This window comes from Chelonia mydas, chromosome 1, assembly GCF_015237465.2.
Source record: "Chelonia mydas isolate rCheMyd1 chromosome 1, rCheMyd1.pri.v2, whole genome shotgun sequence".
Taxonomy (NCBI): Eukaryota; Metazoa; Chordata; order Testudines; family Cheloniidae; genus Chelonia; species Chelonia mydas.
In genome coordinates this window covers 55,728,387-55,754,089 of record NC_057849.1, presented here as the reverse complement: position 1 = coordinate 55,754,089, position 25,703 = coordinate 55,728,387, and the positions used below count along the sequence as shown (strand labels likewise).

General features: G+C 41.5%; 1 protein-coding gene across 3 annotated transcripts in view; it reads left to right on the top strand.

Annotated features, from left to right (window-relative positions):
* FAM124A (family with sequence similarity 124 member A) overlaps positions 1–25,703 on the top strand; it is a 79,180-nt gene that overhangs the window by 15,795 nt on the left and 37,682 nt on the right. Inside the window, exon 3 of one of the 3 annotated variants that reach the window (XM_037893247.2) lies at positions 22,977–23,015. The exons of the other annotated variants lie outside the window; for them this stretch is intronic. Within the exon in view, the coding sequence (XP_037749175.1) occupies positions 22,977–23,015 (39 nt within the window). The remainder of the gene's footprint in view (positions 1–22,976; positions 23,016–25,703) is intronic. 3 annotated transcript variants of the gene reach the window in all.

The following is a 25,703-nucleotide window of genomic DNA, read 5'->3' as shown; positions in this document are numbered from 1 at the left end:
GATGTGACTGACAAAGGGCTAGCTGTCTGTCTGCTGGATGTATGTCTCCAGTGAGCAGTTCAGGCCTTTAGCCTAAGAATGTTCTTATTATTTGAATGTACTCCTGGTTTCCTACTGTCAGGGATCATTTTTTATATGGTTGGCAGATTATGGGCCCAGTAATAATTAGTATTTGACAAATGAACTCACTGATGAGGCTTAAAGCAAAGTATTTCTCGTCTAGACATTGACTTGTAATCAATTATTTATTTATATTACTGCTGTGTTGAGTGAAAACAATAGGCGCAAACTCATCTTGGTAATTCTTACTTGTAATAGATTAGTACATACAAGTGATTTCAGTTACATGCCAGCTGCAGTTTGTCACATTAAATGTGGTGACCTAGATGTTGTGCTGACCAAGGCAGTCCAGGATGTGGTGGGGATTACAATAGTATTTTAACACCAGTCCTTTGTCAGTACTGGGAAGTATTATCATTCTGGCAGAGACAGAAAAGTTCAGGAGACAGGACAGCCTTTTTACATACAAACTTAAAAATGTGATGTGTCTCTTTTCTGCTTCCAAGACAAATGAAGCTGGTGTAGCACCGCAAATTGTGGGATTTAGTTTTTTATTTCATAGACATTGTGTGGTCAGTCTGTTCAGACAGCACAAGAGGAATAGTAATATTTGAGTAGATCAGACTGTGAACTCTTCAGGGCAGGGACTACTTTTCTACTCTCTATAGAGCACCTACTATAACCACACACCAAATCTGATTCGGGTCTCTAGTTGCCACTGAATTACAAATAATAAATTTCAGAGTAGCAGCTGTGTTAGTCTGTATCCGCAAAAAGAACAGGAGTACTTGTGGCACCTTAGAGATTAACAAATTTATTTGAGCATAAGTTTTCGTGGGCTACAGCCTACTTCATCAGATGCATGCATGCATTCATCTGATGAAGTAGGCTGTAGCCCACGACAACTTATGGTCAGATAAATTTGTTAGTCTCTAAGGTGCCACAAGTACTCCCGTTCTTTTTGCAAATAATAAATTGTGATAGCTTCTTTTAAAACTCTTTAGAAAAAAGAGCAGAGGTTAGCTCTTGGCTTTATAAGTCCACATGAAAACTCATTGCTCCACATCCCAATCTTAAATCACTTGACAGAAATGGTTTCCATGTCCCCAGTAAAGAGTAAAAACAATGGAGTAATGTTTACTTTTATATTGCTGCTTTCATCCCAAAGGACTTCACAAATTATGTGCGCACTATAGAGATCCACTAAAATGAACTGCCAAGATTGAGGATAGCAACTAACCAACACACAGTAGACTGCAAAACAATTTGGAGAAGGGAAGAGAAGAAATTTGGGGCAGAGATAGTAGGGCAAACCCCTACTCTTACTAAAGATTCTCTGGCAATTTTCATTTTTGTCTGATTTGCAAATGTCTAAAGACCCCTTTCTGGTGAATGGCAGTTTTCTAACTCAGAAGGTTAAAGAGCTTTGTTGGTCCTGCCAGGATTGTAATCTGTGGTTCTGTGGAGTGTTGGGTTTCAAATTTGAATCTTAAACTAGTAAGCCATTCTTTCTGGCAGATTTCTGAATCAAGTCAGCGGGCAAAGGTTTTCTAAAGAGATGCCAAAGAAGAAACTAGGAAAGGTGACTTGTCAGGTGACTTCATTGCACTCAGTTTAGTTGCTCATTGTGAAGACTATTAAACTCTGCTGCAGAGAAGACTACAAAAGTTTTGTAGGCTACTCTGCCAATACAAAAGCAGGAGAAAGCCATAGACCTGAGGGGAAAAGTAAATATGATTAGGAAGGCCAAGAAATAATTTGAACAGCTAGCCAAAGACTCAAAAAATAATAGCAAAAAAATTAAGAACATCAGAAGCAGGAAGCCTGCTCAACAATCAGTGGAGCCACTGGACGTTCAAGATGCTAAAGGAGCACTCAAGGACAGTAAGGCCATTGTGGAGAAACTGAATGAATTCTTTTGATCGGTCTTCATGGCTGAGGGTGGGAGGGAGATTCCCAAACCTGAGCCATTCTTTTTAGGTGACAAATCTGAGGAACTGTCCCAGATTGAGGTGTCATTAGAGGAGGGAACAAATTGATAAACTAAACAGTAATAAGTCACCAGGACTAGATGATATTCACGGAAGAGTTCTGAAGGAACTCAAATGTGAAATTGCAGAACTACTAACTCTAGTCTGGTTTCAGAGTAGCAGCCATGTTAGTTCGTATCCGCAAAAAGAAAAGGAGTACTTTTGGCACCTTAGAGACTAACAAATTTATTTGAGCATAAGCTTTCGTGAGCTACAGCTCATTTCATCAGATGCCTAGTCTGTAAGCTATCCTTTAAATCAGCTTCTTTACCAAATGACTGGAGGATAGCTAATGTGATGCCAATTTTTAAAACGGGTTCCAGAGGTGATCCCGGAATTACAGACCGATAAGCCTGACTTCAGTACTGGGCAGACTAGTTAAAACTATAGTAAAGAACAAAATTGCTAGACACGTAGATTAACATAATTTGATGGGGAAGAGTCAACATGTTTTTTGTGAAATGATGCTTCACTAATCTATTCAAATTCTTTGAGGGGGTCAACAAGCATGTGAATAAGGGGGATCCAGTGGATATAGTGTACTTATATTTTCAGAAAGCCTTTGACAAGGTCCCTCACCAAAAGCTCTTAAGGAAAGCAGGCTGTCATGGGATAAGAGGGAAGGTCCTCTCATGGATCGGTAACTGGTTAAAAGATAGGAAACAAAGAGTAAGAATAAATGGTCAGTTTTCAGAGTGGACAGAGGTAAATAGTGGAGTCCCCCAGGGGTCTGTATGGGGATCAGTCCTGTTCAACATATTCATAAATGATCTGGAAAAAGGGGCAAACAGTGAGATGGCAAAATTTGCACATGAATCAAAACTATTCAAGATAGTTAAGTCCCATACAGAGAGCAAAGAACTACAAAAGGATCTCACAAAACTAGGTGACTGGGCAACAAAATGGCAGATGACATTCAATTTAATTAATACACATTGGAAAACATAATCCCAACTATACATATAAAATGATAGGGTCTAAATTAGCTGTTACCATTCAAGAAAGAGATCTTTGTGAATAGTTCTCTAAAAACATCCACTCAGTGTACAGCGGCGGTCAAAAAGGTGAACAGAATGTTGAGAATCATTCAGAAGGGGATAGATAATAAGACAGAAAATATTATATTTCCTCTATATAAATCGCTGGTATGCCCACTTCTTGAATACTGCATGCAGATGTGACCGCCCCATCTCAAAAAAGATATATTGGAATTGGAAAAGATTCAGAAAAGGGCAAAAAAAATGATTAGGGGTATGGAACAGCTTCCACATGAGGACAGATTAAAAAGACTGGGTCTTTTCAGCTTGGAAAAGAGACAACTAAGGGCGGAAAGGATAGCGGTCTATAAAATCATGACTGGTGTAGAGAAAGTAAATAAGGAAGTGTTGTTTACTCCTTCTCATAACACAAGAACTAGGGGTTACCAAATGAAATTAATGGGCAACAGGTTTAAAACAAAAGGAAGTGGGTTTTTTTTCACACAACGCACAGAGACAAAAGATAGCCACTGACAGGGGATTACTAGGAAACAGTGAGACAATGTTGGTCAATATGGTAGGCAGTGGTCTTAGTCTACTAGCCATTGTGAAGTTTTTGTCAAGTTATGATTTTGAGAGGCTGCCAGCAGCCTCTCTGTCTATCTTTTGATTCAGTAGAGTTTTGGAGGATCTTCTCCAAATCTCCAGTTCTGCATGTTCTTCACATTTGTGGTAACAGAGCTGGGTGACATTTTTCACCTCAACATTTTTTTTTTCTGAGAAAATGTAGATTTGGGTCAACCAAAACATTTTGTGAATTTGTGTCCATTTAAGTAAATTTTGTTGATCAAAACAAAAAAAGAAAAAATTTCAGAAATGTCAAAACAGATCATTTTGATTTTTCAGTCTTGATTCACAAGGGGATTTCAGCACAGCATTGAGGAAGAGATGCTGCTTCTCTGGTGCCCAATAGCCCAGTGGTTAGGGCTCTCATCTGAGCTACAGGAGACCCAGGCTGGAATCTTCCTCAGGCATATGGACTTGAACCCAGGTCTTTCCCCACTCAGGGGAGTGCCCTAATCACCAGGCTATTGGCTAATCTGGCGTGGGCCTTTCTCAGTCTCTCCCGTGAAATTGTTTCACTTAGTATAAAATACTTGATCAGTTATTGGCTCAAAGAGAGCATGAGCCTGACTCTATAGCCTGGTGATTAGAAATGTATCTTGATGTGGAGGAGTTGTGGATTCATAGTCTCTGCTGTGGAGCAGATAGTTGAACCTGGGTGTCTCATATCCTGGGTGAGTGCCCTGGTGATTGGGCATAAGAGAGGACACTCCCATCATTTTGTGAATGTAGTTCTTTATTTCCTTTTCTTTCATTTAAAGGGTTAAAAATGCCAAAGAAAAAATGTTTTATTCAATCAGAAAGAAAATTTTTCTGACTTTTTTTTTGATTCTCCAAAAAATTGGTTTTGGTTTGACCTAAACTGAACTTTCTTTAAATTTTTCAGAATTGCCAGCAAAGTGAAAAATGGGTCATTAGCATAGCTCTGGATATCCATTCTCCCAATGGCTTTCTCCAAAACTGGGCATTTTTAAGCAAAGCCTTGATTTGCCTTGTAGCATTTGAAATATATAGTACTTAGATCTGGAGCCAGTTACCAATGGCTTTTTAAGGAATAACTTTTGCTCTTGGCATTTTTCAGGTATGCAACCAATAGGAACTGTCTGGATATATGTATTTACTCGACTTTCAGCTAAATCAGTGAGCAAAATGCATATCTACCCCTGTTGGATAGGATGTGTATTTGTGACAGTGTGTGGGGAACTTGAGCTACAGAAAGCAAAAATCTATTTTAACCAGAAACCAATATAACACTAATACTCTTCAATTTAAAACTCAGTGGGTGAGAGGTCATTCTTGGATAGAAATAGCTTAAATAAAGACTGTGAGAGGAGGAATAGCATACTGTGGTTTGTGCTGTGGTTCTCAATTAAGTGAAAGGCATGTCACCCACCTGCTTTGCAGTTTATAGCTGATGACTGACCTACCTTTCATTTACTGACTCTAACTTAGGGTGACCAGATGTCCTGATTTTATAGGGACAGTCCCAATATTTGGGGTTTTGTCTTATATAGGCTCCTATTACCCGCCACTCCCTGTCCTGATTTTTCACACTTGCTGTCTGGTCACCCTACTGTAACTGGAAAATGAAGTAATACTTTTGGGGTATTTTTAGGCTGTATGTATTCCTTGACTGTGACTTTCATGGTTAGGATGAAAGAATTATACTCATGTTGTATACGTCATTGAAGCCTGGAAGTTTCATCCATGCTCTTTTTTTTTTTTTTTTTTTTTTTTTAAGTGTAATGTAATTTCTCCAAGGCAGATTTATACTAGTGTAAGTTGCTGAGAGCAGAATCTGGTCCCATATTTCTTCTGTAACTAGCTAGTATTATTGTAAAGTATACATATTGCTTTCTGTTTATAATCTGTTCCTTTGTTAGTGTAAATACATTCATTTTGTTTAGTTAACTAGTTGACTTTGATTGTAAATTAAGACGATAAATAGTCTATATTTAGTGCTGCCTTTCAGAGACACCACTTCTTAAACAGAGGCACAGAAGGAATGTCTGGGGAACTACACTCTGAAAAAGTTATAAGAAAATGGAGTGGTTGTGACATGAATATAAATCTATTTAAAGCACCACCTCTTATGGTCAGATCCAAAGATGTTGGAGTCATTAGTGACAAGGAGCCTAAGTGTTGAGTGTTCTAGCCTACAGCTTGGAATTCACTGTTATCATCAGTGCTCAGTGTTAATTATTTCACTTTGCTTTGAAACATGCATATAATTTTGGTGTAGAATTTTCAAAACTGCCCAAGTGACATAAGCACCTAACATCTCATTAAAAGTCAATTGACTTAGGTACTTTTAAAACTTTTACTTTTAACCAGTAAAAATGTTGCTTTAGAAGAACCACTCTAAATATATACCCTGGTGATCTCTTCTCTCAGACACATACACACAACCCCTCTGTGCTCTGAAGTTGCAGAGCCCCACAGAAGAAGATTATCTAAATAAACAAAAGTCTGCTAACATTCAGTGCTACTGGTCAGATTGCAGACTGACTGAGTTGTTTTTCCTAGGCACTTACTGTAAATTGTGCTGACAGATGCACTGAGCTCCAGGGAATGTAAAAACTTCTCCCTCCCTATTTCCCCCACAAGAGGATGGGGAGGGAGCTGGGCTGTTCCTCCCCCTCCTTACACCAATCTGGCACGCAGAGTGGAATAGTCTGCACCCCATAAGGGATGTAGCAGTGAGTGTACTTCCCCTGGGCGTAAGAGAATTCAGGGAGGCCGTCTGCCTCTGTAACATAGACTAGCTCCCTGTGGCTCTGCCTGCTTCTTACTCTGTGCCCAAATGGCATGAATCTAGTACAGAGGTGCTAATTTTTCACTCTCAGAACGCCCTTTGAAAAACATGCATAATTTTTATTGAGAATATGTAGGCCTAATAAAAGATACAAAAGGACACATGTCCACTGTCAAGATCAGTATGCTGAGAAACCAACCTTCTATTTTCATATTCATTTGCAAAGTTCCAGTAATTCTCCAGGTGTACTTATTAGATAATGCCTCAATGTTCTTTTTATTTAAAAAAAACAACAATAATACTAGTAGTACAGTGCTCATCATAGTCATCAGTAATCTTTGATTAACTGAATATTTCTTTTAAAATCTCTTAAAGGATATGGTTCCATTTCAAGCCAAGTCACTGCAATTTTTTGTAGAAATTTACTGTAGTAGGAGTAATAATTTTACATTTATATATAGATCCTTTTATCTAGGAGAATCCAAGTGAGCTTCACAAATAATGTACATTGTACATACAACACCATTGAAATACAGCCACATCTGGGATAGAGAGGGACAGTTAACCAATTCACAACTTGGCAGATGTCAGTGAGCAAGAGGAAAGAGGATATTTTGGTGACGACACCAAGGCAAACACCAAATCTTGTGGAAAGTGTAATGGGAACTTTAAGGTCTGCACAGAGCAGATAGGAGAACCTTGTTTTGTGAGGTTCTCCTACAAAGACCACAGTAAAGTTTCATAGTGCTCAGTTTATCCAATTTTCCATTTTGTCATTGCATTGTTGCATAAAAATCAGGCAAGGCATCGCTGGAAGCCTTATTTCTATTGAGGGTCAAGGATGAAGGGCCTGAAGTTTTTGTTTGAATGTATTAAACTGTTTTATGCTTTGTTTAAAAAAAAATAACATTCACATATGTTGCTTGGAAAGTTCTTCACTGTCCAGTCACCTGGTTGCTGAGCATCACCTGGTTGCTAGGTTTAGACCCAAACACTCGATCTTGCATGCTAAACCAACTGAGTCTGAGCAGTATCCAGGTACTGGCTCTGGCCGCTCTGGCCTCTCAGGCACACTCCTGGGTGCAGATTCCATCTGATACTCCCCCCTCAGCTGTGTGGACCCCACAGTCCAGCTGCCCTGGACCCCCCCATGGAGCAGTGCTGACCCCTAGCCCCCCCCCCCCCAAGTCTTTTCAGTAACTTAAGCACACCCTTTGCCAGAGCGCCACCCTTGTGGGTACTGCGGTTTACAGTTTAACCCATTAGGGACATGTAATAGTTACAGCAAGGAACCCAGAAGCTTTGCAAAGTAATTTTGGAAACACTCTCATACACTTTATTCCTAGACAAAGCATAGAGACTTACAGATCCATGCAGAAAGAACAAAACCTGCACACACAACCTTCCCTCCAGTGTCCTCACCACTCCAAGAACCCCTTGGGATTTGGTCAGTGCCCTTTCAGGGTCCCAAGACCCTCCTGCTCCTTCTAGCATGCTTCTGATCCCTCCCCCACTCAAATGGTTGGTGAGAGAGTCTTTCTTTTATAAACTCTCAGTCCCCTCTGTAAGGTTACTCTCCTGATCAGCATCAATGCCTTCCTCAGGTGACTGGAGTCACCATTAGATAATCAGTTGCTTGGTTACTGGTTCACATGGAAGGATGGGTTTCTCTGAGTGGTTGCTGACTCACTGCTCAAGAGAGCTTGTGTTTGAATAAGACCCTCTAGGTTTATGACCCTTGATTGCTTTGCATTGTTAGTCCTTGCAACTTCTCTTGGAATTTCAGTCCAAGATGGAGGTAAAAAGGCAACTGGAAACGGACAGTACTGTCTTACAACCAAAATGGTGCTCAGAAAACAAAGTAGTTTGAGATCGATACGTATATTAAATCCCCAAGGGTTGTGGTGGATATTTTATTCTCTGGAAATTTTTAAATCAAGATTAGATGTTTTTCTTAAAGATATGCTCTAGGTTAAAGAGGAACTAATTCAGGGAAGTCCTATGGCCTGTGTTCTACAGGAGATCAGACTAGATGATCACAATGGTCCCTTCTGGTCTTACAGTCTCTAAAATAATGACATTCTATATGAGCTTCATTGGAAGAACAGGATCCAAACTCAAGTCATTATGACTTTAGCCTCAATAAAATTGAAAGGTGCACTTTGTGTGTTTATTCCTAGTGAAAGAATGGCTATTCAAGAATTCCTTTGTGCACCAAAAAATCTCATGTTTTCTATATCTGACTTGAAACACCTAAGGTGTAACTACAGTTGAGGAAATTTTAAAATTTGTCATATTCTAAAACTTGTATTTTATAAAGCATAAACCTTCCTTTTTTACCTTTTATCTTGGGAGAGTTGGCAATCCAAATGCAGTGATCTGTGGCTGCATTCATATACAGCTAGCTGCCATTGTACATATATACATAGCACAGGGGATAGATCTTTTGTAGAGGCAAGAGTATATGTTGCTTTGGTCAGGATGCCACCGGAAATGGAATGTTGTTTTGTTTTTTTTTGTATGTTCATTTGGAGAGAACCATCCCAATGCTGCTCTGCAGCTATTGTTGGGCTTATGTCTATGCAGGTGTAATATTTGTTTTCAGAACTGTAAGTGTAGAGGTTTTATTGGTTTTTGGTTCCAGGTAGTATCATGGAGCTGTTAAAGCTGGAGCCACCTGGTAAGATGGGTTGAATTCTGCTATTTTAATGTTAGTATGGGTGGTGAATTTTATTTCTCCAGTGATTTCTTTGTCAGGGAGGGTCCACAAGACTTATTTTTTTCTAATTATTTTATATAATCAGTCTGAAATGTCACTGATAAACAAGGGTGCAAGGATTGAGCAAAATTTCCATTGCAATTCCTCCTTCCGGCTACCTTCTCTTCTAATGGCTTCCCTCTGCTGGCTCTCTTTTCCATGGCCTGCTCCCCTGCAAAGAACAATATGGCCCAGAGATGACAACCAGCACTACAGTACCAGGTGTATATAAAAGAAAAAAGGTTTTGAACATACTGTCTGTGTGTGTGTGTAAATCAGTGTTCTTTCTCTTTAAGATCTTTAAGGCCTAATCTTATTTTGACAGCTGGCAGTTCTCATTAAGTGCAGTCAGAATAAATTGATGGTGTTTATGCAAAGTAACACTATTCAAATAGGAAATAATTCTTTCAAAAATGTAATGATATCCTCTAATTCTACTGCAGAACATGTGCATGGATTGAATTTGAGGTAAACGCTTGTGGTTTCTTGGAGCAGAGTTGCATTTCTTTGCTGATTAGTTCCTAAACTGGTTAGCTTTTCTACTAAATCACTGTTTTCACTTTCAAGCCCAGCTGTTGGTTTGAGGCTCTGTGGCTTCCAGTTTCAAAATTTGAAACAGAAATTCAGTATTTTTACATGCATACTTGCATTCTAAAGAACAGCCATAAGCTAGATGTTGATAGTCACATAGATTATGATGAATCAGCTTAAGGCCACCTGTTCCATCTGTGCACAGAGTTGTTTGTGGTGCAATTATCCTCCAATTTTCAAATCTTTCCGTCATGGCAAATGGCTCCCCTGCCTGCCTACTTGTCAGTGACCCTCTCCCTTCCTCTTTCAGTCTTGTTTGTGTTCACCACCACCAGAAAGCAGAATCTTGTCTCCTTCTGTAAGCAGGGTTGTTTTAATTATTATTTTTTGTATTACAATAACACCTCGAGGACTCAATAGAGATCAGGTCCCTATTGTGCTAGGTGCTGTACAAACACATAGTGAGGGACAGCCCCTGACTCAAAGAGCTTACAATCTAAATAGAGAAAACAAATGGGCGGGGGAGGAACAGAGGCACAGATAAGTGATCTGCTTTGCCCAAGGTCATGCAGTAGGTGTGTGTCAGGAACAGAAAACAAGTATCCCGAATCACATATAGTGCACTGTCCTCTAAGGGCCAGATTTACAAAGGTATTTAGGTGCTTAAAGATGAGGATAGGTGCCTAGTAGGATTTATAAAAGTGCCTAAGCAGGTTAGGCACCTAATTCCCATTGAAGTCAATGGGAGTTAAGTGTCTAACCTGCTTAACTTCCATTGAAGTCAATGGGAATTAGGTGCCTAACCTGCTTAGGCACTTCTGAAAATATTACCCGGTGCCTAACAGCATATTTAGTTGCCCAGATACCTTTGAAAATCTGCCTCTAGATCTCACTGGTAAGTCTGAGATTTTCCCCCACCCGCTCACCCACCCCCAATATCTTCTTAGCTGGAGCTGTACTAGAGGAGACAGAGTGGAATTTACTCTTACCTGACGCAGTGTGACAGCATTGGAGCTGGAATATTGCCTGCATGCAGCCTGCTCTGTTGTGGTCCAGATAGCAGCAGCAGGGTGACCCCAAACCCTGCTTTTAATCAGGAATTAGAGTCAAGGTTTGGGGAAATAAAAACACAGGGGTATAGACAATCATAGAATCATAGAATATCAGGGTTGGAAGGGACCCCAGAAGGTCATCTAGTCCAACCCCCTGCTCGAAGCAGGACCAATTCCCAGTTAAATCATCCCAGCCAGGGCTTTGTCAAGCCTGACCTTAAAAACCTCTAAGGAAGGAGATTCTACCACCTCCCTAGGTAACGCATTCCAGTGTTTCACCACCCTCTTAGTGAAAAAGTTTTTCCTAATATCCAATCTAAACCTCCCCCATTGCAACTTGAGACCATTACTCCTCGTTCTGTCATCTGCTACCATTGAGAACAGTCTAGAGCCATCCTCTTTGGAACCCCCTTTCAGGTAGTTGAAAGCAGCTATCAAATCCCCCCTCATTCTTCTCTTCTGCAGACTAAACAATCCCAGCTCCCTCAGCCTCTCCTCATAAGTCATGTGCTCTAGACCCCTAATCATTTTTGTTGCCCTTCGCTGGACTCTCTCCAATTTATCCACATCCTTCTTGTAGTGTGGGGCCCAAAACTGGACACAGTACTCCAGATGAGGCCTCACCAGTGTCGAATAGAGGGGAACGATCACGTCCCTCGATCTGCTCGCTATGCCCCTACTTATACATCCCAAAATGTCATTGGCCTTCTTGGCAACAAGGGCACACTGCTGACTCATATCCAGCTTCTCGTCCACTCTCACCCCTAGGTCCTTTTCTGCAGAACTGCTGCCTAGCCATTCGGTCCCTAGTCTGTAGCGGTGCATTGGGTTCTTCCATCCTAAGTGTAGGACCCTGCACTTATCCTTATTGAACCTCATCAGATTTCTTTTGGGATGGGGAGGGGGCACGCATTCATGTGATAGAGAGAAAAAATACTAGCTGTTGAATCTCTTTTTAATGAGTGGTTTTATACCATGACTAAATTTGTCCACTTTTAATCAAGTGAGATAAACTAGCTTTTGTTCCAAACTCAGTGTTTCCCTTATTAATGCAGTCTCTGATTTTTTTGGGGGGGAAGGGGGATGGAAAACAGTCTGTATAAATCCTGCACCAACATGGATGGGGGTAAGGAGCTGCTGTAGGCTTGAGTAGCCATGCCCTGTTGCACCTACGAGTCATGCCAGGCATAAAGAGGGAGTTTAGAAGAAGGGAACACCACTCATCAGTGGGCAGCCCTGGAAGGGAGCTGGTTGTTAAGTTTCCCAGCTCCCCGGAAGAGGTCTGATAGCCAACAGAACCTCTTTCCTCTCAAAAAGGAAAACAGATGATCTCTGCTAAGAGGGGGAAGAGACTGTATGCTGTAGCTTGTGCTGGAGTCCCAGGAGACTCTGAGGAAGGAAGCTAGTGGTTTTCTTTGCCCCTTCGTTTAACTTCTTTTGCTGACTTTGGATTGTTCGTTTGTTTCACCTGAGAGTCAAAAAGGAGGGCCAGAAGGCCTTGGCCAGAGGGTTCAGAGCTCCTGCTGTACGGACTGGATTGTGCAAGTGCACTTTCCAAGTAACATCCAAAGAGAGTGCTCTGATGGGGACAGATCCTTGAAAAGTGGGGTAAGACCTGCTTCCACCCCCAAACCTCCGGTTGTCTAGCGTCAAGCTGTCTGGCAGTGGCTCAAGAACATGAGTACCAACCTCAGAGCAGACTGTTAAGAAGCAGGGCACAAACCCCAAATTGGTTGTGAATTCTGTACTTAGATTTCACCAACCAAGTATCAAGTGCAAACTCCTCAGGCTCTATAGCAGCCTTAACATGGAGTCACAGACAGTCCCCTTAGGTACACTGATCTATCTTGTCAGCAAGGTAAGATTGCCTTTGTGATAAATGGTCTCTTACACAAAAAATCACAACAATATTCAGGTTACTTCCAGTTCCAAAGGACCAGTCACTGACCCCAGGTCAGTTTCACCTCAGATCTCACACCAAAGACAATGTTTATAGCTAAGGCTACATTTATGTCACGGAGGTCACTGAAGCCGGGACTTCCAGAGACTTCCATGACATTTTCTGCTTCAGCCCCTGTGTCTGCGGGACTGGAGCTGGCAGCCAGTAGGGCCCCGGCAGGTTTCCAGCAACAGGTCACAGCCTCCTCAAGGTCCCACTGCAGGGTTCCAGCGAAAGGCGACAGCCTTCTCAGGGGGCCCTCCTTAGTGTTCCAGCAACTGGGGACAGCCTTGCGGGGAGTGGGGGGAGAGAACCGTGCAGCTCCCTGTCCTAGCCACCAGAGGGGGAGGGGGGGAACATAGCGTCTCAGCAGCAACAATCACAGATAGGTCACAGCTTCCATGAATTTTTGTTTATTGCCTGTGATCTGTCCATGGCTTTTACTAAAAATAACCATGACAAAATCTTAGCCTTACTTATACCCAATTCTGTAATAAACTATCTGAAGATTTACTAACTAGAAAAAGGAAATGAGTTATTTACAAGGTTAAAGCAGGTAAACATACATTCACAATTGAGTTAGACTCTTAAGTTTCAGAAGGTACTAGAAGCTTCAATAATAAGCAAGCTCTCTATGTCCCTTATGGCTAACTGAGACTAAACACTGGGGATCTCTTGCTTATGCCTAGAAAACGTTGCCTCCCAGAGTCCAAGCAGCATAGAGATATAGTTCCTCCTCATTAGGGCACTTTATTCTTTTGTCCCTTCTGCTTCTAATTGCAAACTTAGCTGATGGAAGGAATTCACTTGCATGTCTCCTCTTCATGGGGAGTTGGGGGGCCGGGAGCAATCAGGAAAGTCTTTTTTGTCCGGTGATGTTCCCCATTAGTTCATCTGGTGTTGAAGGCCTTGCCCAACAGAAAAGGCCCAAACACCTTCTGTTGGAAGCCAACATTTCACACTAATTCATGTCTCTCTCCTGTCTGGTGATTTACACAGTTGCAGAGGATTACAATGCAAACACTTAAATATTACCTTATAACATGGTATACAGATATTATAAGTAAGATTACTGCATAAAACATCTTACAAGCATTTCATAAAGTCTAAACATTAAGCACATTTTTATAACTCAACTTATTTTAACAATATCTATATATTTGTCAGTGCGCAGTTGAAACATGAGGGCCTTGGCATGAGCTGGCACCTAGTTTGCCAGCATCACAGTTGACACCCATGAAACACGATCTAAATTGTCAGTGTCAGGAACCAGGGTAAGGGTAGTCAGGTCCTATGGTTGGAGCGGGAGTCAGGAATTGGGAGACAGAAACAAGTGTCAGAACCAGAGTCAGAAGCTGGATGCCAGAGCCGAGGGTCAAACCAGAGTCAGAGCCATGAATCCGAACTGAGACTTAGAACCGGGCCTGGGCCAATCAGAGGTCATTGGAGGAGCTTCCAATCAGCTCTACTGTGGGTGGCACTTCCTGCAGTGACTGGTCTCCCGGGACTTATGGTGTGTTTATAGTGGCTCTGCCGAGGCTGTCCAGGAATAGCGTGGAAGTGTGACCTGTGGCCCAAAGTTCAAGCCACATAAATCCTTGCAGTCAGTTAACTAATTAAAATAAATGTTTTTTAGGTTACTCAATGTGTGGTAGGTGGACCTTTTGTGTTTGTTTAAAGGTTCCTCATTAGTCATGAGTCACCATCTCAGCACTTCATTGCAGTAGTTTACAACATCCATTCTCAAAGGAACAGTAAAAGTCTCAATACGTTGAGATTACTTAATCGTGTGGTGTTTGTATCTTCGGCCATGTTTACACAACAAAGTTAAGTTGAAATCAAGCCTCTGATTTAAGCAAGTCAATCTTGCGTGTCCACACTACGCTCATTGTGTCAGCGGAGTGCATCCTCACTAGCAGGGCTTGCATCGATGCACAGAGCACTGCAATGTGGGTATTTACCCACAGTGCACATAGCCAAGTGGAATTTTGGGTTGGACTTGCAATGCCTTATGGGATCAAAACATTGGCACAGATGGTTATGGGAATATGGCATTAGCCTCCCATGATACACTTACCTCCCTCCCTCTCTCCCTGAAATCAATGGCAAACAAACCAAGCCTTTTTCGTAAGCCTGGGTTACCTACACGGATGCCATAGCACAATAAGCATGGACCCCACTCAGCTGTACACTGTTGTTGTGAGCATTACAAACACCTTGCGCCTTATCCTGAAGTTTTTACACAACTGATACAAGAGCCGCCACTTGGAACAATGTGATGTCACGCAAGCAGCCCTGCTGGAAGACATAGAGCGGAGCAATTCGTAGTTGCTGGCAACAGTCACGCATCACCTTGACACAGTTAAGCGCCGTTTCTGGGCCCAGGAAACAAGCACTGACTGGTGGGACTGCATCGTTATGCAGCTATGGGATGACAATCAGTGGCTGCAGAACTTTCGAATGTGTAAGGCCACTTCCCAGGAACTGTGGGAAGAGCTTTCCCCAGCCCTGAAGTGCAGCAATACTAAAATGAGAGCTGCTCTGACAGTGGAGAAGTGAGTGGCAATAGCTCTGTGGAAGCTTGCAACGCCACACTACTACCGGTTAGTGGGGCATCAATTTGGAGTGGGTAAATCTACCGTGGGATCTGTTGTGATCCAAGTTTCCAGGGCCATTAACAGACTTCTGCTAAGAAGGGTAGTAACTATGGGCAATGTGCAGAACATAGTGGATGGTTTTGCCATGATGGGGTTCCCCAGCTGTGGTGGGGCAGTCAACGGAACACATATCCCGATCTTGGCACCAGACCACCTTGCCAAAGAGCACATAAACCGAAAGGGGTACTTTTCCATGGTGCTCCAAGCACTGGTGGATCACAGGGGCCATTTCACCAACATCAGCGTGGGATGGTTGGGAAAGGAGCATGACGTGCACATCTTTTGGAACACGTCTGTTAGAAAGGTGTAAGCAGGGACTTTCTTTCCAGACTACAAAATAACCATTGGTGATGTTGAAATGCCAATCGTGATCCTCTGAGACCCAGCCTATCCCTTGCTCCCATGGCTCATGAAGCCGTATACTGGCAGCCTGGACAGCAGTAAGGACCGATTAGGTCATAGACTGAGCAAGTGCAGAATGGTGGTGGAATGTTTCTTTGGACATTTAAAAGGTTGCTGGCATTGTTTGTTTGCTTTCACTGAGGTCTAACCTAGTAATGTCCCCATTGTTACTGCTGCCTGCTGTGTGCTCCATAATATCTGTGAAACAAAGGGAGAAAAGTTTCCGCCAGGGTGGGCTGTTGAGGCAGATTGGCTGCTCAAAATTGTCTGTCAGGCAGACACCAGGACAATAAGAAGAGCACATCAAAGGGCTCTTTGTCTCCGTGAGGTTTTGACAAACAATTTCAGCAATGAGCCAGAGTAATGTGACACTTATCTGTGTTGTTCCTTACCAAACTGTCCCCTCCATTGCATTTTATCTCCTGTAGACTCCAACCCCACCAACCTCCATGTGTTGAGTGAAGACAGAGCCTATTCTCCTCAATCCATAAAGTTTTATTATGCACACAAACACACAGAGACAGCAAGAAAAGTAAGATAACCTGGGGCAAAAGGCTGATAACGCTGGGAAGGAGGGAGAAACTAGGAAAGCTTGCTTACAGATGCACTGCAATAACAATCAAAGGCGTGGGAATGGGCACCTTCTGGTCCTTGTACCCTCCCCTGGTGTTGTTTGCAAGGGATACTGACCTCCCCCCCTGCCTGCATCCCATGGGATGTTTGTGGGAGAAGGCTGTAGAACTGGGTGGGGATGGCAGCAGGTTCTCTGCAGAAGGACTCTATCATCCAGCTTCCTTTCTTGAACCTCAACCAGACACCTCAACATGTCTGATTGCCCCTTCATAATCCACAGCATCTCTTCCTGTGTGGCATGCTCTTGTTCCCTGCATGCTCTCTTGTCTTCCCTGTCCCTGTCCAGATTCTCGGACAGTGTAATCCTCCATGCTCTGAGCTCTGTCTTGTCACTCTCAGAGGCGTGCATTAACTCATTGAACATGTTCTTGCGAGTCTTCTTTTTCTGCCTTCTAATCTGGGAAAGTCTCTGTCCCGGTTTGGAGGATGCACCTACAGACAAGGTTTCAGCTGCAAGGAATGCAAAGCAAAAGGGTAGCACTGACAATGCACACATTGTTTCTGGTGCAAGGTTAATTTTTTTTATAAGAAAACACCCCTCAATACACTTCACTGCAAGCCACAATGTAATCACATGCGCTGGCTATTGCAAGAGATGGTTTGCTGCTCCAGCTATGGTGAGTAAGGCCACGAGGCATGGACAAGAAGTCTTGTGCTGCTGCTTTTGTGAAAACATCCTTGGGATCACAGGTTGGAACTTGAGAAAAGCCCCTTTTCCCCTAGCAACCTGGATGGTGCTTGAGGATAGGCACCAGTGTAAAGACCCCCAGATAGTTTGTCTCCCTTCCCACATAACCCGGTGCCACTTTTGTAAAAAACAAACAGGCAACCAACATCCCTCCCCCCCTTGTGTATTGCAAGCAGCATTAAAAGGTGATCCCTTCCAATCACAACCATGGCATGTTTGGGAAAGCGTGGTTGTATGACCCAGGTTTCACCAAAGGATGAATTATTTGTGGTTCAAGGGCTAGCATTGAAAACTTCCCCCATTTCCCCTAGGTGACCCTATGCAATATCACTCTCTTGAGGGTAAAAGAAGCGGCAAGGGAGTAGATGCTGCAAGCATCTGGGAACAGACCTGGTCTTATGCTGCAGTGCTGTGTGCTGCAATGATGCCTGCAGAGTTGATACTGGAGTAGTGTGGGAAAGTGTCCTACTGCAGCCCTTTCCAGAAACCATCTGCAAAGGATTGCAGAGTACTTCCATGAAAGCTTCCTAGAGATCTCCATGGAGGATTCACGGGCCATCACCATGCACATAAACAGTCTTTTTCGGAGCGCACCCTCTGTGTAGCTGCAGCGGCCACTGATACCCACTACACCTACTTTTTTGTTCAGATTAAACATAAAAAATAATAGCATGTAACCCCTACAGTTTGATTGGAAATATGTCCTCACCAGAGGTACCTTCCCCGGCATCATGTTCTTGGCTGTCAGGGAGAATGGATCCTCCGTTTGCCTGCCATGCATTCTCCTCATCATCATCAACAGTGTTCTCCTCATCGTTGTTCGAGGTCGTCCGGGGGTGCTGGGAGGTATCCACAGAGTGTTTTGGGACAGTGGTGGGCTCGCTGCCAAGAATCCCATGCAGCTCCTCGTAAAAATGGCATGTCTAGGGGGCAGAACCAGAAGGACAGTTCGCCGCCCTTGTCTTCTGGTACGCTTGCTGAAGCTCCTCTATTTTCATGCGGCACTGCTGTGTGTCCCTGGTGTAGCCTTTTTCCCCCATGCCCTGTGCAATCTTGGCATAGATGTCAGCGTTTCTTCTGCTGGATCGGAGCTCTGCCTGCACAGACACACTTCTCCCCACCCAGCAATAAGATTCACCACCTCCTGTGTACTCCATGCTGAAGTGCGTGTGCGGCCTTAAGTCTCCATGATCAGCTGTGCTGGCAAGCTCTCCATGCTGATCAAACAGGAAATGAAAATTCAAAAGTTCTTGGGGCTTTAACAGGGGAGCGGCTGTTTCCTGTATACCTGGCTGACGTGCAGTGGAGTTGAAAGTGCTCTCTAGCGCAGTCACCACGCAGCACTGTGGGACCCGTCCTGGAGGCCAGTTCATTCAAATTACACAATGCAGTGTCTACACTATCCCCATGTCAACCCCTGGATGTTGAATCAAGCGCTACGCCTTGCACAGAAGTGGAGTACAGAAGTCCACTTTACAGGCCACTTAGGTCGGCAGAAGGAACTCGGTAGTGTAGACACATACATTATTAGATCAACTTAACATGGCTTATGTTGACCTAAGTTTATAGTGTAGACCAGGCCTCCTTGTGGCTCCAGTCTTCCAGGTAGGACACGCCCACACCACTAGTTAGAAAAGAGAGGTTGTCTTTTTTTTCTTTTTTTTTTTTTTAATGATTCACATGCAAACAGTTTTTCTATTCTGCCCTCCAATTTTGTCTCTTTCTCTGCCTCCCCTTTCTCCCCTTCACTTTGATAGGCGAGACCAGATGGTTTTTATATTGCCAGCTGACAGAAATTCTATTCTTTTCTGCATCCATTGCCAAAAGAAAAAGTGGAGAGAAAAGGAGGCCTTTTGGAAAGGAAAGTATAGGATCAGTTTAGTATCTGAGAAGTATGCCCTTTACTTATTGGAGGATGGAGTCACTGTCCTCACAAGTTCTTTCACCTCTAATTTCTTCAAGTTTGCATTACATTGAGGCAAAGCGTATAAATATACAGCACAGCAAAATCTCTGCACATTTCTGTGTATTCTCCAGAATTAGATCTTTTCACTAAAAGACAAAGCTTTAGCCCTTCTGGTTGCAGAGATAACCTACAGTGTGGTGACAGGCTCGAGGAGCTGCAGTAGTGCATGTATTTATAGGCAAACAGAAATGATAGCATACAGAGAGAGCCTGGCTGCCTTCACTAACTGCTTCGTAACTGCTAACAGTAATGAAAACCAGGCTGGGGCATGGTTTTGACTTAGCCTTTAAAGACCCATGTCACAAAAATAACCTTCCTAAGATAGCTGCCCACTGCAAGTTCAGTTAGTTCAAACCAGCTGTCAAAGGCATTAAATTCTGTATTAACTATGTATTTACCTTCCTCTGATATCTCAGCAGACATGTAAAGGAATAGCTTTGTTATGGATTTCTTTTCCTGCTGCAAACGAAGAAATCTCTGCAGATTTCACCCTCCTTTTTCTACAATAAGCAGAAATCTTTCCATATTGTTTTTCATTTTTCCACAGATCTTTTAAGAATTGCTAGTGAGAGGCTCTGCTAAATACTCTTGTAAAAATAATTTCATGGTGGGCTTTATGTTAGCATGATGCAGTTCTGGAAGTTGTTACTATAAAAAGAAGACTAATTAATTAAAATGTGGGGAGAGGAAATTGGAACCAAGTAATCTGGAAGTCAGTCTGCAGCCTCTGTCAACATTAAAAACTCAGACAATATGTTTAAAAAGTTGCAGTAAAAGGCTGAGAGTGAAGGTTCAACTCTGTGGAAAATGTGAGGAGGGTATCTTCTTCACCTCTATCCTGGCCTGTGACATACTGCTAGGAGTAAAGGGCACCGTAACCTCTCACGGGCTGTGTGACGAACAGCAGCGTCATTGCTACTTACCCACTAGCAGTATGCAGCTATGCTAAAACCATGTTTCTGCTCATCAGATTCCACCAGGCTTGAAGTGGAAGAACTGATGGTTGAATACAGGAAGAAAGTGTCTAGTTTTGGCTCCACTGCCCCAAGCAATGTCAGTGTCACTCATTTCAACTCAGCCCTTGATTTACCATCCCAGCTGCCATCTCTTGATTTGCCATCCCAACTTCCTCCAGGTTTGACTGTGGTTTCTGACCATGCGCAGCCTGCAAGCTCTCCACCTCTTTTACTCCCAGCAGCAGCAGATCTCACCCACTGGCTCCAGCATCCTTCCTGTTGACCCTTCCCAATCATCAGAGGATGTGAGTGGAGCCCTGTCTGTCATATACAGCATGGAAATCTGCATATGTCACCATTGCTGGGCATAGAATGCCTGGAAACATCTCCTAAGCTATCGTGGTGGTGGTATTGATTATTTGTATTACAAGCCTCTAGAGTCCCCAACCAAGATGAGTTGCCATTGTGCTAGGGATCCTGAGATATGTCATTGTGTGTGGTAGTATAGACGCCTGGGAATTAGAGATGAAATATCTGCACGTACAAAAACAATTAAAGACAGTCATGTCCCAAAGAACTTATGATCTAACTAGACAAGACGGACAATGGGTGAGAGGAAAGAATTGAGGCATGGACACATGAAGTGACTGACCCCAGGTCATAGAGGAATGATGGCTTTGTAGTTAAGGCTGTAGCATGGGATATAGGCAGTTTAGGTTCAATTCAAAGCTCTATCTATGACCTTTCTAAGATAAGAACAAAGTCCCTGCTTGAGCAAAGAGTTTAAGTACATGCTGTATTCACTTGCTTAAAGTTAAACACGTGGCTATGAAAAACACCAACGTTTTGTTTAAATGTCTCATACCTTGATAATTGTGTGACCGTAAGAACCCCTCAGTGCCAACAGGCAAAGGGATCACTGTTCTGTAACAGTAACTCTTGACAGTGATGACAAACTCACTACACTGAATACATTTCTTTCATAATAATTTATCCAGAGAGGGTCAAGTGAGGTATCTAATAAAAGCTTATGTCATACCGAAGATCATAATTGTTGTGAGATGTATGTCTGAATGATATTTAAGGAGTTGTGTGTATGTATTGAAAATAAGTTTTAGAGAGTGTGTCCCAGGTAGGGTTGTCAAACAGGTTTTGCCAGACAAAGAAAATTGATTCACCTGTCTTGCTGTTGACTATGTAAATTAAGCGTAGTGAGTAGGGCTGTCAAGTGATTAAAAAAATTAATCGCGATTAATCGCACAATAAAAAAAATTAATTGCAATTCATCACACTGTTAAACAATAATAGAATACCATTTATTTAAATATTTTTGGATGTTTTATACATTTTCAAATATATTGATTTAAATTACAACACAGAATACAAAGTGTACAGTGCTCAGTTTATATTTATGTTTATTTTGATTACAAATATTTGCACTATAAAAAACAAAAAGAAATAGTATTTTTTAATTCACAAGTACTTTAGTGCAGTCTCTTTATCTTGACAGTTGAACTTACAAATGTAGAATTATGTACAAAAAAACCTGCATTCAAAAATGAAACAATGTAAAACTTTAGAGCCTACAAACTATGAAATGAAACAATGTAATGAAATGAAACAAATGAAACAATGTAAAACTTTAGAGCCTCCTGTTTGTTTTAGCGATTGGCTGAACAAGAAGTAGGACTGAGTGGACTTGTAGGTTCTAAAGTTTTACATTGTTTTGTTTTTGAGTGCAGTTCTGTAGCAAAAAAAAATCTACATTTGTATGTTTCACTTTCACAATAAAGAGATTGCACTACAGTGCTTGTACGAGGTGAATTGAAAAATACTATTTGTTTACCATTTTTATAGTGCAAATATTTGTAATAAAAATAATATAAAGTGAGCACTGTACACTTGGTATTGTGTTGTAATAGAAATCAATATATTTGAAAATGTAGAAAAACATCCAAAAATATCTAATAAATGTCAATTGGTATTCTATTGTTTAACAGTGCGATTACTCGTGATTATTTTTTTTAATTAATCGCATGAGTTAATTATGATTAATCAACAGCCCAGTTCTGAGCCACCACAGTGGAAGCCACATCTGCATACAAGGTAAACGGGGATGCGAAAACACTGGAGACTATACCCTGGTTGTGGGGCAGGTGTGAACTTTGAAGAATATAAGTAGAATGCAAGGAGGCCTGAGCAGCAGGGGTGTTCATGAATGCTTGGATCCTGGTTTGCCAGAAAACCAGTGAGCTCTGCAAAAGACTGAATCCTTGGGGAAAAACTCCTTTATTATATAGGAGAGGTAACCATTGATTAGTGTAGACCCAGCTTTGTGTTTTATGATTTTGTTCTATATGTTTTCATTTCTGTTTCCATTATCCTTATTCATTGTCTCTTAAGACTTAGCTCTTGATAATACATTTATCATTGTTTTCACTTTAAATGTATCTCAGTGCTGTGATGTTATATATGAGATGAGCCTCAATTGAACCAAACAAGGTGTGTGCACTGTTCCTGTGGGGACAGCTTCTTTTGTAATTTCTGTGACTGTCCAGTGGGTAAGGGCTGGACATGGTGGGGGATGCTTTCAGAGGGGATTGGGAGCTGTGGCACACCTGTTGTTATCCTGCAGGGCAACATAAAGGTTGGCAGAGCCCGGAGGAGATTGTTTGGGTGGCTAACAGACTAGTGGTGTCAGGGAGCTGACACCCAGTTAAGTATCAGCAAGTGTTCCTCTCACTGGAGATAGGGGAGTAACGAGCCCTGAGCACCCAGAGAGAGCATCAGAAGTTGTATATCTGATCTCTAAGTGAGTGGTCCTCAATGAGGGTTTTCCATACCCTAATGTCATGTTACAACAGACAAAATGCTGGTGAGGCTCCCCTCCCATCTAACCATAAAGAATGGAGGCTGACTGTGACCCACCCCCTGTATTTTTTTTGCAGCAACCGCACTGAGGACCCATGCTGTAAATCCAAAAACAAGTAAGCAAATTGCTTCTCTTCCTCACCAACAATCAAAATTTGGCTTGTAAGAAACCTCAATAAACCCCTAACTACAGTAAAGGTACTAAATGGCACTCTAATGTTATAGCAAGAAAGATGCTAAAAATGTCTTGCAGAAGAAAATTATATATTTAAGTCTCCTGGTTTATGTTTTCTTATATGACAGTATCATTGCTGCAGCTTCCAAAATACTGCGAGTAAGTAGGTAGAAAGATTTGTCATTGAATTAAGGGTTACAGAAAAGGTCTTTCTTGAAAATCCAAGCTCAGCTGAAATGATGCTGAAAATGATTTTAAAAGCTTGTGACATCTGTCCAAATGGTTAAAGCCAAGGAATGAAGCAAGGAAGGGTAACCTGGTCCCATGCTAACTGCTGACCCACATGCACTATTTAGAATAAAGTGGGCAGAGCTGCTTGCTATTCTGTGCCAATGACAGAAGATCTCTGAAAATAGAGGTTCTTAAGACAGTTTCCATTAAGTTAGTCCAGTGTTTGAAAATGCCAGATTTCTGAAGTTAGTTTCCCAAAGTAGTATTGAAGTCTACATTAAAGAGAGAGATATTTAGTTTTCCCATATGTATGTGATGTACATGCATCACACTCCGTGCATCAAGAGAGCAGAACCCACATGTAAATGCATGTTCTCCAAGTAGATCAGTATTACTTTTTACACTGTGCTTGATTGGAGTAAATGTTCTGAAGTATTCCACTGACCTGAGCACCTATACACAAATAGAAATCAGTATTCTGCAGGTCTTACATTAATTTCTCTTTAGTAATTTCTTATTTAGAAGAAGATATGAGCTGAGGGGTGTGGGACTGGCTTGAGTTACATAGGTAGTATAAATTCTTATTCTAATCTGGTGATCTCATTACTTACAAGCTTTTCTGTTGCACTCATCACTGTAGTACCATTCTTCCTCTCTCCTGCTGTATTCTGTGGGTTGACCTATATGGTAGTGTATTCATTAGGAATAAACAGTATGTTCTTAACTTGAGTTAAATAATTCAAGGTAAAATCCTAGTGAAGACAAGGCAGCTTGTAGTTTCCATGCGAACTAGCAAATCTAGTTAAAGGCTGTTGGGAGCCTAGGATTTAATTCAGCCTGCTAATGTGTGAAAACTACAAACTGCCTTGTTATCACTAGGATTTTACCTCAAGTCTTCTAACTTGAGTTAAGAATACACCTTTTTTTCCAAGTGAACACTAGGTAGGCGTGTGTCAAATCCTGTTTGCTCCAATAAATTGTGTTCATGTGGGTATGTACAAGCTATATAAAATGACACACAGTTAGAATACACAATGTAGTAGAAGTTTAATCCCTGATACATTTTCTGTTGGGAGCATAGTTTGCCCTTGCAGGTGAATGGACTTGAATAAGTCTTTTTTTCATGTGTAATTTCTAAGAGCTTTATAATATATTTGCCCGGTTACCAACATGCTAAAGGCAAGGATGTTGGACTTTTGTGAGTGATTTTTTTTAGGGTTTTTTTAAGTTTTTTTCTAAACTTCTGCAGCATCAGTTGACTTCAGTGGGATTTCTGAATGTTCAGAACTGCTGAAATCAGGCCATACACTTCTTTGCAGGTGACGGGTATATGTAGAAGCTTTGACTTGTCTCTAAAGGGATGGTATAATTTTTTTATTGTTGTTTAAAAGGATAAATTAATTAGGTCAGAGAAAGCACTTATGTCACCTACCAATGTATCAATTCAATCTTAGTCCCATAAAAAATAAATAATTCTATTATTTCCACTTGCATTCTTCTTTCCATGTAGAGGGGCAGTCAATAAGATTTTTAACATTGCTGTGCACCAAGGACAATGTCACCTTGTCATTTGCCTGCTCGTATTAATGGACCGTGGAGAAATCTTTTATTTCCATCAGGCAAATAAGTGGCATGATTTGTTACATAACAATCTCATTTCAATTTACCACACTTATTTTATCCTGAAATGACCATTGGAAGGCACACAGATTCTCTATCACGTGCGCCACTCTGCAGATATAGAATGTCCATCCTGAACTGCATGTAAAAATGTATCTCTGAAGTAAATTATTTGCCATTCTGCCCTTTCAGGTTATATATTCATCAGATTTCTCAGACCCTTACAGAATTCTTAACTAACTTTGGCTGCCTTGTAATTTAATGCTTTCCATGCTATCAAAAATAACTATTGCTATTAAGAGATTTTTTTTTACTGTCTTTTAAGGATTTCTCTTGTATTACACCATTTTGAGGACATCTAGAATTTACTTACAGTTTTAGGGTTTGGGAAAAATAATTGGTATGTATGTAGCATTTTACAAACTAATTTAACCAAGACTAATCCTTATAGCAAGTATCCTTGTTCCTCTGGGTTTTTTATGGAGGAGGTGACTGAAACACAGTGAAGTAATAGTGTATAATTGAGATATAAACAAATTTTAGCTGCTAACTTATCCATTTCTTTCCTTGCACTTTGTTGTATCTGGGTTATTTGGTCTAACTTAATTGATTTAAAAATGAATTTAAAAAATGCAATAACGGTTCAAAATGCCTTGATTTTAATAGATGATGAAGTAAATGTATTCAGCACCACCACCATTAAAAACAGAGTTTATGTTAAGCAATGTAGGATTTCATTTTATTTAAATATTCTGTGTATTCAATCTGTATTAGCCAG